The 16,311-nt window shown below is 41.4% G+C and overlaps 1 protein-coding gene and 1 long non-coding RNA gene across 6 annotated transcripts in view; both read right to left on the bottom strand.

The window, feature by feature from the left end:
- Window positions 1-7,687, bottom strand: part of cltcl1 (clathrin, heavy chain-like 1) — a 31,489-nt gene extending 23,802 nt beyond the window's left edge. For 3 of the 4 annotated variants that reach the window (XM_066689315.1, XM_066689314.1, XM_066689317.1), the window contains exon 1: window positions 7,438-7,687. In XM_066689315.1, coding sequence (XP_066545412.1) covers window positions 7,438-7,479 — 42 coding nt within the window. In that variant the 5' untranslated portion in view covers window positions 7,480-7,687. The remainder of the gene's footprint in view (window positions 1-7,437) is intronic. The other variant, XM_066689316.1, reaches the window with a different exon arrangement.
- Window positions 7,688-8,662: 975 nt separating this feature from the next.
- On the bottom strand, window positions 8,663-14,723 carry LOC136712523 (uncharacterized). 2 transcript variants are annotated; one of them, XR_010804840.1, is made up of 3 exons: window positions 13,878-14,723; window positions 10,404-12,190; window positions 8,663-10,021 (listed from the first exon to the last, which is right to left on the bottom strand). It is a non-coding gene; the product is annotated as an uncharacterized LOC136712523 (long non-coding RNA). The 2 variants fall into 2 exon arrangements; XR_010804841.1 differs by having other exon boundaries at window positions 10,404-12,187; window positions 13,878-14,722.
- Window positions 14,724-16,311: the final 1,588 nt, after the last annotated feature.

Genomic DNA, 16,311 nt, shown 5'->3' on the forward strand with positions numbered 1-16,311 from the left:
GGTCTTATTGGCGTCACGCAGAAACACTGCAAGAACCTCTGCGCACATCTGCGCAGATCTGCGCTTCTCGAACGCGACCCTTGTTCTGGATGAATGCGCCTCCGCCAAATATCGAAAATAAACAAACAAACGTAATCAATACACAATCAATGACGATGAGATGGAGGAGAGTAGTGTGGCTGAAACTTCACAGCAAAGTGACCCAAGTGAATCTGTCCCGAATAAAGGTGCGTAGTATGTACATTATTTGGTTTCGAGACAACTGACACAGAACAGGAAACGTAATTCAATGTCAGTAAGTATGTTTGCTTTATGTACAGTATAAAATGGCCATTAAGAAATACTGTCACACCGTTAAGAATGTGAAAAATACCGCAATATTGTATTTTGGCCATATCGCCCAGCCCTAGTCTTGATGTTGTGCTCCGTCTTGCCATGGTGTATGACTTTTGACAGTAAACTGTCTTCAGCAGCCTCACCTTGCTAGCTGAGTGTGGCTGTTCCTCACCCAGTTTTATTCCTCCTACACAGCGGTTTGTTTCAGTCAATGATTGTGTTTCAACCTACATATTGCCTATATGCCTACAAAATCCCTGACTTTGTGCAAGTGAACCTAGAAGACTTGATGCTGTTTTGAAGGCAAAGGGTGGTCACACCAAATATGGATTTGATGTAGATTTTTCTTCTGTTCACTCAGTTTGCATTTAGTTAATTGATCCATTTATTAACATGTCTATTTTTGAAAGCATTCTTACTTTGCAGCAGGTGTGGTCGTTAAAAGGGAGCACAATATTTCAATCAATCCTCAATCCTGTCAATCCTGATGTGTTAATATTACATGGTTTTGCTAAACGTGTGTGAGCTTTAAACCAACACAAGTCTGCACAGTGTTACCTGATGCAAAATTGATGAAGGGAAAGGGAAACATTCCACTACATTAGATATTGGCTTGAAAGGGGAAAAATGCAGCCATCTGTTATTTTTCCCCTCAATATTTTGTCTCTACAAAACAATAACGGGCATTTTCCCAAGTGAGGTCTCAGAACTGCTTTGAAATGGCACTGATAAGTACACAGCATCACAGATGGGTAAAGAAGAGCACAAATCACTGCCTTTCCCAGAGAAGACACCAAATGTATTCTGATAAATATTTTTAAAGCACTAGATATGGCAACTAAGATCCAGCTAAAGACAAGGTCACAGGACACGCTGTTCTTGAACAGGGGAGCATTTTTTGTTTTCCTCATTTCATTAATTCAAAGGAAAATGACTTTCAGATGGTGTGAAACTCAAGGCAGAGGCCCTGCAGTGAGTCCATTTCATAGAGAAAGAGCAAAGTGTGCGCATGAAAACAAACCTGATTTGCAATACCAGCCTCAGCCGAATGAATGAAATTAATTTCAATTAGAAGCAGCAAGTCCTACCTTTCAGGCATATTTTAAAGCAAAGGCCAATTAGCCTATATGTTAAAAGGATATGACATGTTGGATTTACTGGAAAATCTGTGCTGCAGTGTCACATGAAATGCTTTCATGGTCTAATAAAGCCTGGTTTGTTTATTTGTAGTGGGACTTGACCTCAAATTTACTCCTTTGGGCTTTAGCCTCGTCTGCTGAACCGTACGTTAATCGGTATTACAAAATCCTAAAAAGGTTTAAAAAAAAAAAAACATACTGCTGCCAAATAATGAACCTTCTAATGTATGAATGTATACACTCTTTATTCCTCTTTACAAATGGGTGATAGAAACCCAAGACGACATATGGTAACTAATACACAAGTGTGTTGCAATGAAGTGGAGTATATATTTGTCACAGGAAAGAAAAATTTGAATTTAGCGTTTCTCCTGAAGCACCATTCTTGTAAGCCAGCTGTTGCTCAATGGGTTGGGTTTTCTGACAAGTCATGAAGGGTTTGCAACATCTCTCGCCAACCCAGAGAAATGTCTTGAAGGAGACATGGATTCCCTCCTTCACTGACTGCCCACGCACACCCAGACAGACTGAGTCAGCACCACATTCCAATAGCGTTCCAAGTACAGCGGATTCACAGATCTTAGCACAAAACTCAATACCAATGATGCCTTTCCCAGGTGACCTTATTATGTGGTAACCAATAAACAATCTCTCTCTCACTACTGATCATATTGGTTTTGTTTTTAATACAGAGACACACGTTTTTACATCATTAGGTAGATCTGGATTAAATGTTTTAAGGGCTACAGAGAAGATTAAATAAGGCTCTTTACATTTTATTTTTAAAGACACACACAATATGCCACGAAACCATCTTTTACACAGATAAAATAAAGCAACTACATCCTTTTAGTAAGGTGACCAGATTCTTTACATCTGAGTACTGGGACACATCGTCACGAAGGGGGTTATCTGCCAATGGTCGGGGGAGGGGAGAGTCAGGACACCAGTAACTTTCATCAAAATGCAGGAATGCCTGGGCTACACAAGGACATCTGGATACCCTGCCTCTTAGCAATATGCTCCATAACTCAAAGCATAAATTTAATGTAATTTAATTTCTATACATCATACAGATTTCGCTAGCATGCTCCATCAGCAACAGGAAACAGATTTCTTTATTGCATTAGAAAATAATGGGAACACAAGCACATGCATTCCATTTCCTGTTTCATCTATTACCAGGTGAATCATGCCTTTGCAGGGGAAGAATCTCATTATTACGTTCTCTATCAGCCAGTGAAAGGAAACTGGAAATAAATCATAGGACGTCTGTTTAACACCCTATGCAAAACAAGCTCATTGGACATGGGAGGCTTTTTAGTTTCTCTGTCTTTTCTAGTAGAGTCTGTTGCATTACTATGTCAAAAATGTTTACTACCATTCATTATGTTCAGAAATTCCCCGACAATGTTAAAAACAGTAAATACTTACTGAGAAGTGAAGCGAGAAGCTTCCAGTTTCAGTACAAAAGAAAAATGATTTAAATATCATATGATAGAATCGGCATTTCCTACTAGAGAGGAGATATTAAACAGAGAATTGCAACTCTCCGAGTCTAGTTAAATACAAAACTTTCTCTTTGCTTCAAAAATCTCAATTGACTAATTGGAAAGTTCTGAAATTAATCCCAAATATTAATATTTGGCAACTTGATACAGCAAGTTACAGCTTTCATAACAGCACAATGCAATGTGTGCGAAATTAGATGGTAATGATAATTACTCCTGATTGTTGGCAGTGGTGGAAATTTCAGATTGATTAAGAAAAAAAATAGCTGATATCACCCATTTCAAAATTCTGTTCTTCTCTCTATCAGAATTACACGATGCAGTGTAAGGCTTCACTACGTCGGTCTTGCAGGGATGGACATATATGGTTTCACCTGTATAGCAATCCTGCAACTCAAAATCATAACAAAATGTAGGATTTGTACAGAAATGTCTAATGTGTATTAAAATAGAAATAAAAAATGTAGGTATCCTGGATTGTCATTTGTGTGTGATTAGCCAAGACCACCCCCCAGAATTGTTTCCATACACCCATGGAAGTTAGACAGACGTTCATGCCGGAAACAGCCACCAGAAACTAATTTCATGCATTAGAGTTCTGAAGTTCATGTAAATCCACGGTTTTCTCAGGCAACCCCATATCAAGCATAGAGATTGCTTGGCAGGTTAAACTTTTGATTTAATCCAGGACCAAGTGTAATTGTCAGATTGAGAGGATCAATTGTCCTGACAAAATCTGCATTTTAATAACCCCAGTCACCCTTCACCCAGCACAGTGTGGTCCAGTTTGTGATTTGTCTCAGACTGAAATCATTTACTTTTCACGTACGATTAAAGCTGCCTCCATGTCTGACATCCGTTGTTAGAAAATGATATAGTTACCAATCTGAAGGTCAAACTTTGTGCATGTGGCTGCCTTTGTCTGAGCTTTCTCATGTGTGTCTGGAATATTGTTCCATCTCAAATTAAATGGTAAATTGTAAAAAATAAAAAAAAATGAAAGCTTAAAAAATCAAACATGTTGAAGCTGATTAATGTTGTTTGATTGATTGTGCAATTAAGATGTTTCTAGTCTTCGCCTAATAATAAAAGAAAGTCAAGACCGTTAACAAGGGAAATGTAAAACATGTACAGCACGTTCCTGATAAGACCAGGAGTGGAGAAAGCTGCATCCCATTTACAAACATTTAAAAAAGAATCACTGACTGACTGGTACATGAGAATCAGAACAAGAGGTCTATAAATTACAAATAGTACTTAAAGACAAGCATTAGCCCCTTGGCTAATGTTAGTTTACTGTAATGTGGATTAGGTTTAGTAATCCATTAAATCAATTATCTGTGCCAGTATGAACTGCATATGGCAAAGGCAAGGCAGGGATTATCAGGTACTTAGTCTGAATGGAGAATTAAGAACATTTAAGAGAGAGAAAAGGCGATGCCGTAAAACATGACAACCACGGCGAAGAAGGGTTCAATGCTGCGGACCCCACTCTTTACCAGAGGAGCTTTTTCAGATCAACAGGGACACATGGACCCGGGGACACAAATGAAAATTGGGCTTCAAGGCATTCAAAACAGAAAACAGGAGACATTTCTTCACACAGAGAGTCGTCACAATCTGGAACAAACTCCCCAGCGATGTGGTTGAAGCTGAAAATTTGGGAACATTTAAAATCAGACTGGATAGGATCCTTGGATCACTCAGTTATTAATGGACACCAAACGAGCACGATGGGTCGAATGAGCTCCTCTGATTTGTAAACTTTCTTATGTTTTTATCTCAAGTCACAGATCCACAAAAGGGAATCGGAAGGCCTGTGCCACACTTCATCTCAGAGTCCTCAAAATTCAGCAAGTTCAAGATAAATTAGATTAGAATCAATATACCTGCAGTAAAGATACAGAGAAAAAAAAAATGAAATAACCCCAAAAAACAAAACAGAGCATGGCTCACTAGCTTTCTGTAGTACAGGAAGTGCTGCCTGCAAAGCTTCAGCACAAGGGATGCATCGTGAACATTAGGAGCACCACAACGTTTTCAAAAACTGACACTAGGATCAAGACCTGCATCATACTGTACCTGAGAGGGATCCAATTTAGATTTCATTCTGCAGCTTTCTAGACAGGTGTGCTGACACAGACACTTTACACACTGGCTGAGTCATAGAGCAGAGTTGGGAAAACGTTGAGGTTTAAAGGGAATTCCGGAACGTTTATACTAAGTCACTCTTGGATCTGCCAACAACAACCTGCCAGTATTTTATCCAGCCTTTCGTTGAGGCAGAGCACCAGTGTTGTCTGTTTATTGATTAAAACTCTATTACTGTAGTTGGATTGGCATTTTAGCCAGCCAACACATCATGGACCTCTTTAGGTAGTGCAGGCTTTTTTTAAGTGCAGTAAGGACACGGTAGTCGACAGCATTCTCAGGATTCACAGCTCCACTCTCAAGATGCCTCAGTGTCACGGGCAGGCTAGTCCTGCAGAGTCATGGAGTAACGAAACGACCATAGCAATCTACTGGCAGCCAAGCAACAATGCGCAGGACATTCAGCCAGCTGCTGGATCAAGTACCGCCACCAAAGCCTCCCCAAAAAGGAATCTAGAATAACTCAGAGACCCTCTTCTCCATTTCCCTTTCAATGATCCATTCTCTTGAAAGACAAAAAGGGTCTTCAGTAAAAACGCCTTATTCCCCCTTTCCATTGAAAAAAACGTCTCCGACAATTCCTAAGATCTACTGTTACTACAGTAACAAGCAGTTACAAGCGGAGAGGGGCCCCAGCTGACTGCAGATCCAGAACGCAAGTCAAAAAGACACGATCCACTGACACAGGCCCAGCGTAAGCAGTGAACAGGAACTGTTGATTAAATGTCTCAGACCATTAAGGACGAAGAGGGGAATGGGAAACCTTTTGCGAGAGTGCACAGATCTATTAAGATAAAGAAGCTCTCAAAGAACAACATACACTACCATATTGAATTTGTACTGCCATTTAAATAACACCTCGCACAAATGGCTCTTACTGCTTTGTGACGCTTTCACTACAGCCTACTGGAAAAATCAATACCAGTGTTTCTATGCATATTTTTGTGTTTGTACACATATGCAAGCAATGTGACCTTTTTAAGATTAAAATAATAGAATAATCATGTTCAAATGTACACTAAAGCATTAGTATTAAACACACATTCCTTAGATAGACTGCAGAAAAATATTTATAAGGATTTAAGAATAGAACAGTAATGCTTTACTGGTTGTGATAGATTAGACAGTAAAGAAAATACAACATTGTAAAAATCATCTCACTTAAACCTATTGTGTAATTTCAGACGACAATAGACCGTGTTTGGTCTTGTGTGCCGCTGCGTGCTGTCAAAATGTGACAGGAGAATTCGGAAATTTCACAACAGCTCTGGCTTTTCTGCTCTTTCAAGCCCGTTTTGAGACTCAAATATCAGTTTGCAGCACCTACACACATGAGCATCTAGACTTCCAGAGACACTGCCAGACAGAACAGTAGACAGGCTAAAGGACTGCATGATGGACCCATGCAGATTGACCAAAATGTGTTTTGGATGTCAACAGTCACCAATGCAAATAGATACAAATAAGACTCTTAAACATAGGACCACTTTGTACAGATATACCACATTAATTTGTTAATTAATATTCATTTTGATGGAAAAAGATCAAAGCTACTTGTACTTTGTAGGATATTGTATTGACATGCCAACCAATCATTTGCTTATTATTATTGTTGATGCTGTCATAATATCAATTTAAGAGAGCAATGTAAATTCACGATTTGGTTGAAAAGCAGTTTTGCCATTCAAATATCAACTGCACTGCTTTGCCAGAGATGCCAGAATACAGATTGTATTGGATAATCTCCAGCTTTTACTGCATTATTCAAAACACGTTATTTTTAGGATGTTATTACTAATATCATTGTGATTACCAATACTAATAATGTGCGTAGGGTGTATACAAATACATAAATAGTGACTACGCCTCGACAAACCCTGACTGAAATTGTTATTTTCCCTGTCCCTGATGAAAGTGTCATTCAACATCGGGACCCGGGTCGCTACTCCTGTCCTGTCCTGTCCATCGCTGCGCGGTCATGCGTGTTACTTTGTAACGACAAGGTGCGTCTCAGGAAACGGCAACAAACTGTACCATTTCTTCTGCATTAATGAAACTTTGAAACAGACACAACTCCCTCATCTTAGCTCTGCCAGATACCATTCAATGTGCTGTTCAATTTTCACAAGTCATCATCACCCCGACACTGAAGCTAAGCTAGGCCCCTGGCTGCACCGAGCTCCCTGCCAGCGCATATGCAAACCCATTTGGACCTGATAACGGACAGGCTTTCCGGCCCGTTACCCACACATTAATCCGAGGAAACTGACATGTTTTATTTCATGTTTGGCTCCTCTTACCTGCAGATGTTCCTGAAATCGTATTGGCAGGATCTGTGCCATTCTTCTTGCTTTCTGTGCAGAGGAAAGGAAACCGGGACCGGGGGGAGAGGGGCAGGAGGAAATATCACTAGTCTTTATTTAAAAGTCCTTTCTTTAAAAAAAAAAACCCAAAATGCATATAGGTGATTTAGTCCTAATTAATGAGTCGGTCCGGCTCGTATCTGTGAGTGTCTGATTCACTGGTTTCATTCAGTCCCACCCTGAGTGCAGCCGCGCAGTGCGCTCTATCCCTCCGCCAGGGAAAGTAGTGCGCGCTTTTGGGATGCTGCGGAGGAAAGCGCAGTGACGGCATGCCCATTCAGGCGTGAGGAACTGCAGAGTAGGGCGACCTCGCTTAGTCTGAGATCAGAAGTTAATATTAAGGATCATAGAGGGCTCAATAAAATCAATGTTGATCGGGATGTCCTTAGTGTACCCTTCCGCTCTCCCCCCTCCTCCTTTGCAACAGCCACACACGTGACCAGCCCCCCTCCGCTACCAATTTCTGCAAACTCAGTGCAGAAGCGCCAGGAATGCAGCTGCCCATCCGTACAGCCCTGGCACCATACACAACGCCAAAGATGCCGGACAGGAGCAGTTGTATAACCGCTAGGCGTTATGCATACATTAATAACACATATATTAGGATCATAGAAGCAAACAAGAGCCGCAACAGACCACTTCATACTGAAATAAACACTGTGACATCCTGAACAACACTCCAGTGACGTTGAGGTTATAATATTATAAATACTAAGGTCTGAGACCAAAAAAAGATGTTCAGATTATTCACACACAAACAAATAAAACAAGATCAATGGATTATACAGACCACGAAATAGATTAGCACATGTAAAAATGGACTGTTCCGACATCAAGTAGGTCATAGACACCTGTGAAAAGAATGAGGTCAACGCAAAACTCCACAGACATCTCTGTAAAACAGGAAGGAAGGCTCAGTCCTAATATTACAAATCTGTGCCCAATGCAGTTCAACATCCCAGTGCCTACCAGCAGAGCTACCCCCCAATATACACCTGTGACTGTAAGTCTGTGCACCACTGGACCGATGGGACACATTTCCCAAGCCCTGGGGGTAATGGTGATGTTAAGGGACCGATAAAAACACCTGGATCACGGCCCTCCAGAACCAGAGCCAAACACCCTCACTGTAAAGTCTTGGAGGTCAAGGCTGGTGGTGCACGCATTTTTCAAATAGGCCTATATGTCAATTCATAATAATTATCATTTGTATCATCGTTATCATCATCATTATAAATAGGAGTTAAGCCTTCACCTTCATCACATTTTTATTTCTGTGTTACCATTTTGATTGGAGACATCAGCAGTGGTTTAGTGGTTATGTCTATGAACTCTGACAAAACAGCTCAAGGTAGGGATGGCACACCTACAGAAAGTGAGTGTCTTCCTTTAGAGTAATTATATTATTATTTGGCCAGTTAGCTGTGAGAATTCATGTAGAAATCCTAGATGCAAATCCTAGTTTGAAGACTGACAATATAAACCTTGAGGATTTCCCTGTTGATAAAGCACTGGTCCTCAGACTGATGCAAATGCAGGTTGATCCGGATATAATGACAGTGTTTATACTTTTTATTCTGACATGAATATTTTACTTATAGAATGTAATTAAAATATATATTAGGTAAACTATAGTACACAGCCTTTTTGCAAAGATCTAAATGCCGTGGAAATATTTGCATTGGCTGAATGGTAAGCGAGCCAAAATAATTGGAGAAACACGACAAATTGGCACTAGATTGTAAATTATGGCTCTTGGGCGCCCTCTTGTGGAAGCTCGGCACAGTGGACGATTCTTCTTCTTGCAATCCATTTCAGTTGCACGATAACCCAGTTCCCAGATCAATCCAGGTAAGGCTGTATTTCCAGGAGAGATACTTTGAACAAAAAATCCAGAAATCCTCATTAGCCTTAAAAAAAAAAACGATCTTCCTACTTATAAATAGTTATGAAATACCATAACAGGAACAACCACAAAACCAGCTCAATCACAGAATTCTTACAGCAATCAGTTACAAAGGCCGTGCAGGATGATGCAACATAAGTCAAATTTCAGTCTAACACATTCTTTGGATTCTGAAGAAAAATAACCCTCACTAGCTCTGACGAGGTGTTCAGTGGCCACATGGGGAACAATGAATCGTCACTCCCTGCACTTCACACAAGCCAGGATCCCACATAGAGCAGATGAGGTCAGCAGACCAAGGGAATGGGTGTGCGTTCCCAGTCACTCCACTATAGGAACTGGACACGGAGGGGCTGCTTTTGTTCCCCGGGGGTCAGATGTGGTGATGGGCTGGGCTGTGATAGAGTCGTGATACCCTCCCTCCACTGGGTCAGCGCCACTCTAACACTTCATGAATTGCACTGGCAGGGCCTCGTTAACCAAGATCTTTCGATCACATGACCAGTACCCATACTCACATTAGCACATAAGAAATATCATCAATTGCATTTCATATGAAATGGTCAGGCCTTGAGAGCAGGACTATACATCAACCCTGTGTGTGATACTGCCACCCTGTGGAGAGATAGGGAAGTTAGTGAAGGTGGGAATTCACATCACAAATCACAGAATAGCAGAATAGTCCTGTTAAAATAAGGAGTGTTACAAAACTGCAAGTAGAGAAATTACAGTACAGTATAAATGGGGCTACAATAGGGAACAGCCACATTCAAAGACTTGTAGTCTTGAAAAGTCTTGGATTTTAAGCATTCCACTATAGTTGTCAATGGGATTTCTAAGTGTTTTGGATAAAATATAAATCAATAATTATTGATCATATCCGGACCAAAAGTAAAAGCAATTCAACTGGTGTCACGATGAACCATTGTATTAAGTTTGGTATGTGTAGCGCAAGAACTGTATTTACTGGAACGGTATAATAATAATAATAATTTACCTTTTTATTATTAACAAGATGGCACGGAGAAAATGATGCCATTCCTTCCCTTCATCAATCAACTCCACTCGGGGTAATTGCTGCTTTCCCACCAAAGAACCTTTCATTGCAGCTGGTGGTTCCTTTCAAGGAAAATACCCCAAACAATGATAATTACCATATGGCCAATAGAATAATATTAGCCTGTGTTTGCAGGCCGTGAACAGTTCTGTGTCTGGAGGGTGGAGGAATGTCCAGCTGCAGGTCCCAGACTCAAAGGACTGTGCGGTGCTTTTCTTATTTTTAAGATTTCTACCCTCTTCTTGTGATTCCCAGTGCACAGTCCCTTCACATGGGTCCCAGCTCTGATCCACTCCTACTTTCCCACCGCCACAGTTTGTATTTCGAATAATGGTACCCAGGTACACCTTTACATCAGAAGGATACATCCCCAGACTGCTCTTTCAGTCCACATCAGCCTTATCCATTAAGGGGAAACTGTTCTCTCTGAAGCTGATTATCCCTGTGCATTTCATTTTGCTGGACATTATAAAACCTCTTCTGCTCTTAACACAAAACTGTCTTTCAGTAGATGAATTATTGTTTATTGAGATGGGGGTGGGGGGAACGTCAGCAGATCAAAACTGGAGACATGACCTTTCTGTGGGGCAGACCTGACAGAGAGCCCTCTAATGAATGAACACAGAGAAGATGCCAGAAATCCTTGGTGATAAAGGAGGCAGTGAAGGGTGTATTGAAGCTGCTTCGGGATAACAAGCAATTACTGCAACCCTCAATGGGAAGACCAGGACTTGGGACTGCGGCCTCTCAGGTTACATGTCCCACACAGTCTGCCCAGCAGGGGGCTCCCTAGCCTGGGACAGGACCAGCACAGCCCTTCCAATCTGTCACCACGGACTCAGATAATTAGCTGGTTCCCAGGGCAAGACAGAGGATTCCTTCTGTTTATCCTGACCTGCGAAGACAGAAGTTAATTATGAAACTAATTTAAGGACAAAATCAGACGTCTGGAGTTCTAAATTGATGCTGGTTTTATCTTTCCTGCTCACTGTTGTCATTTTCATGTCAAGAACGGTTTTAAAGGACACAGCCTGAAAGTAAGCCTTTGCTTTATTTTAAGACTGTAAGGTACCTGTGGGCTACTGACACTCCAAAAACCATGCTTGTTTGTTTACCCACACCGATGACCTGTCAGCATCAGTCCTGGGCATTCATGCAGTTGGCTTTAAAACTTACTGTTCTGGGATAGCAAAAAGCTGAGTCCACAGAAATTATTCAAGTGGAGAAAACATAGATGTGTGTATGTACACTATCTCATATATATGATGAATCATAAGAAATCTCTGCTCCTCAGCAGGAAACTGTGACAAAATGGTAACGAAACAAACTTAGCAAAAATATGTCTGTCCTCCTTATATAATGACTTTGGCACTACTTTCTCATGGCATGACTAGATATTTGCCAGGCAAAAGCACACAGATGACTCCTCTATACTATTGTGGATCAAGACTTCAAAGTTCTGCCACAGGTATATTCTGTGAGAGACGGAGAAGGAGCCTAAAGAGCACTTTTTGAGGAGAACAACAGCCCCGGTACTGAACGGCTTCGTGTCAGTCAGCAGGAGGATCCTGTAGACTAAAGGGATGTCAAGGTGGGCTTCCTGGAGAGGACCCCTGTTCCTGTCAGTGATGAGAGCTGTGCTGCTGACTGATGGCAGAGCCGAGGAGCAAGATGCCCCCCTCCTTTCTCACAGTCACACAAAGCACCCTCAAAACACTGTGACTCTGCTGAGAGAGAGAGAGAGAGAGAGAGAGAGAGAGAGAGAGAGAGAGAGAGAGAGAGAGAGAGAGAGAGAGAAAGATACCTGTCAAATCCTGGCTGGTATTCTTGAACACTTAAGTGAACATAAAAACAAAAACAAAAAACTAACAAATAAATGTCTTCAAGATTCCCATTTGGAAGACTGGCAGAGTCTTCAGTGAATAACTAACACTTTTTCATGTCTGAAAGTCACTTTTAAACCACTTCTCCCTTTCTTTTTATGATAGATTTGTCACAGTCAATTAATAAGCACACCGGTTGCAACACAATGTTTCCTTACTGATTCTGTTCACCCTCTGCTCCTTGAAATTTAACATTGAGTGCCAAAGTCAGTGTTTTCGGTAACTCTATAGGTAAAAGTGCCTAATGTAGCAGTCAATGGATAATAAGTATTTTTCAGTTTTTGTTATACCTGAAAGTGGATGTGTTATTCCCATCCGACGTAATTTAGCAGTGACCCCAGAGGAATGGACAAGAGCTTAATAATTATTTACTTATTTCGCGACCTCCTACATAATGCTGTCATAATTGCAAGATATCCAACAAACCATTAGGTGGCAGTCTTTGTTGTCATAAAATGTTCCTAGTCGTCTCTCAGTACAGTATAGTAACTGCGTCACTGAAACACCAGGAATAATAGTTTCAGGGACTGCATAACTGTGTCTGTGATACTAGCAGAATTAGACCTGCAACACAGCTACGGATACTAGAGTACAAAGGAGTGAAAAGAAAAATGTTATAGTTTCCTAAGTAAAATAATGACTCTCTATAGTAAAAGTGTCTAAACTTTGTGGTTCAGCAGGGAGACCGAGGGTTTCTGTCATAATTTGCAAGATATCAGGACAAGACAAACAGTTACACTTCATAAAAGGAATAAGATAAGCCTTCCTCTGCTGACAGTGGATTGCATCGCAACATCATACCACAATATTCTGGATAACGTTGTATATCAACAGCACAGAAAGGAGTGTAACAGTACATCGAGGAGAATCGGCACCGAAACATTTAATTTCATGACCTCAGTCTTAACTTAACAGAAGCTTTCTGGGACAGGATGAAACGGGGACTCGGGATCTTTCACTGCATCACAAATTACAGCGTGGGAGGACTGGTAAGGTCAAGGGTGTGCCTAGACACTATTTAATATCTTGTGAACAGCTGTCTTTTGGTATTCATTACAATGCTTTGGATAATATAGTGAATGTATTTATACGCCTCCCAAACAAAACACCCACACCTTGTTACCCACCCCCTCTCCACTCCCTCCTCCCCTGGTGTTTTCCCACTCAGGATAAATACATGCTTAAAACATTCAGTCTCTGGCACAAGATAGCCATCTCGTGTTTTGAGAAAACCCAGACCTTACCAATATATATATATACACTTAAGAGTCCCAAAATTATGTAGCTGACCCTGGTTACCTTGTCTGGCTGGGAGCACAAAGGCCCAGCCAGAACTGCCGGGCCTGCCCTCGCCCTCAACACTGCTGCCACTTCATCCTGCCCCTGACTTTGATTAATAGACTTTCGATTAGAGCCTCTCTCGCAGGCTGCCGTCTCTTCTGCTGCGGGGAGTCCTGGAAACACAGAGTTTTTGTCTGGGAGCGCCAAGTCTGAGGGCTTGATTTATAGGGACCGAGCCGCTCTCCCTTACCTCATGGTATCTCTCGGCTGACTTCGGAAAAATAAGCAGAAAGTCAGCAAACATGACATAAAGAAGAAAACCCCCGAATCCACGAGTGCTCGCTTACAACCTGTTTAAAAAAGAAAAAGGGAAAGGGCCCAGATCCTGTACACAAAACACATGTGAAGAAGAAAAAAAAAATCTCCAAGAAGAAAAGCTACAGTGTATTGCTGCGGCTGTAGTTGGCAGACAAATTTGCCAACACGGAGGGTGAATCGCTCCCTGGACGGGCAAGCTCAACGTACTGTGACTCTGGGCCGGTGACACACACTGACCGGTCCCCGATAGCAAGACCTCTGGCTTTCGTTCCACTTATAATCTTTATGGACCGAACTGAATCTATTATTGATTCAACAACCTCATAACCAGGTCTTGAGCCAGTGGTGATTTTAAATTCCTCATATATTCTGAAGGTCGATCGTTTTTATTTCGTTCTCTCTTTACCTGACCCCACTGGCGTTTGTTCAAAGAGGTTTTGTTCTCAACTTCACAAGATGCATGCAGCACAGAGCAGGTATAGGAAAGGTCTACAACACTGATATCCCCACAGGGGGCTGGAGTTGTGTGGCCGGTAGGAATCCTTACAGATTCTGGGGAGCTTTTGTAAAACACAAGTTGACAAATGGTAATGAGATTTTGTCGGAAGTACGCAAGACTGAAGTAAAGGGATCACCTGTATAGTTTCATACAAAATGACCTATAACTTTAAACATTTGCACTTCTTAATGTGGCTTTGAGAAAATATTTGGACCCAAAACAAGATATATTTCAAATGTCTTTTGTGTGTGTGTTTCTTTCCAATTTGTGTTTGGTCAATGACTGGTTTTGTATGCCTCTACTTAAAACCAGAGTTGGTTATGGAAATAAAACAAAAAAAACCCCAATATAAAACATTCCTTCTGCCAGGCCACTTTATTTGCTGTCAGCTCCAACTTTGTTAAAAAGAAAAAAGAAAACAAAAGTCAGCCCGTTATTCAGTGGGCTTCGTTCCATTAGCCGACTTGTCAACGTTGTTTGGCAGCTTTTGGTTTAAAACAAAAAAAGAGGGAAAGACCAAAATCATTCTGTTGGTTATTATAAAAAAAAACACACAACAACAACACAGTCCTTGAGGCCTGCTCAGGCCTAACAGGCCCTGCCCGACCTGTCATCGGGCTCTGCAGACAACTGATGCGCCCGGAGGAGTGGGCCACCGTGGCTGACAACTGCTTTGTTCCTGCTGTGATGGATGAGTTCATGGCCCCGGCCAGAGCATTGTCCACTTGGCCCAAGTGCTCTCCCCTCCCGATCTGGCCTAATGATCTTATCTCTCCGTGGATAGTCACTCACACAGAAGTGCTGACCACAAGCCATAAAGACTCCTGAAATCCAATCTGCCCCCCCCCCAATGGATTCATGGCCTTCTGTGAAGATAGAGGTGAGAGGTGCCCCCCCATCCCCATCCTCTCATCCCCACCTCCCACCCCCACTCTGCTCTGCTGATGAACGCAGCGTTAAAGGCCTTCTTCTCTTCGTTTTAATAAGATACTGAAGATTAGCTCAGAGCAGCCCAGGCCCCTGTTAGGAAGTGCAGCCCATGCTGACCTTTCTCCTACTATCAATGCCAATCTTGTACTCCAGCAATCAATCATGGTCCAGATATTTGTGTTCACCTATAATTGACTGAGCGAATAACAGCAGGGATGCTGCACTGTCAGGTGATAACAAATGGCTTTATCCTTCTTCCTGCTTTCTTCTGACTCTTCTTTCTGAAAGCAAAGCTATACTGACATTTAAACAAAGAGCCACACTATCTCAAACCTCACTACTAAGCTACCTCATATCTGCCTTTGAATGCAAGTAGGCCTGAATATAGAAATTTTGTTCTTCATTACTAAATGTGCTGTAATAATACAACAAAATTGTCAAGTATTTGGTCACCAAATCTGTCATACTTCTACTTAATACTTTTCAAATTGTCTTACCTTTTACCATATTTCAACACTGTATAAGTGAAGATGATAAGAATATAACTCACCAGATTAAAACATTAAAATTTTAATAAAACTTATGGGCACAACTGAATGAAGAAGAGGGGAACCTTTCGAATGTCTAATTCACTCTGCCAGGAATTGAGCAAACCCCCCCACCCCCCCAACACACACACATAAAAGTACAACCTGCATGGAAAAATATTCAACCCTGAGAGCGATAATTTTTTATTCCATAAATTTCACACACGCAACGGTTGAGAGCATCTTCTGACAACCTCTATCTCCAATGCTGTTCTTCCTAAAACAAGGCCAAATAAATCATCCTTTCCACACAAACGCAAACCCAACAGACAGATACAAGGATTCCGTTGATACTGTTGTTTGTTTTACTACTTCCACACCGACGATATCAGCTGCGTGTCAACAAAGAA

The sequence above is a fragment of the Amia ocellicauda genome, chromosome 17, assembly GCF_036373705.1.
Source record: "Amia ocellicauda isolate fAmiCal2 chromosome 17, fAmiCal2.hap1, whole genome shotgun sequence".
NCBI lineage: Eukaryota > Metazoa > Chordata > Actinopteri > Amiiformes > Amiidae > Amia > Amia ocellicauda.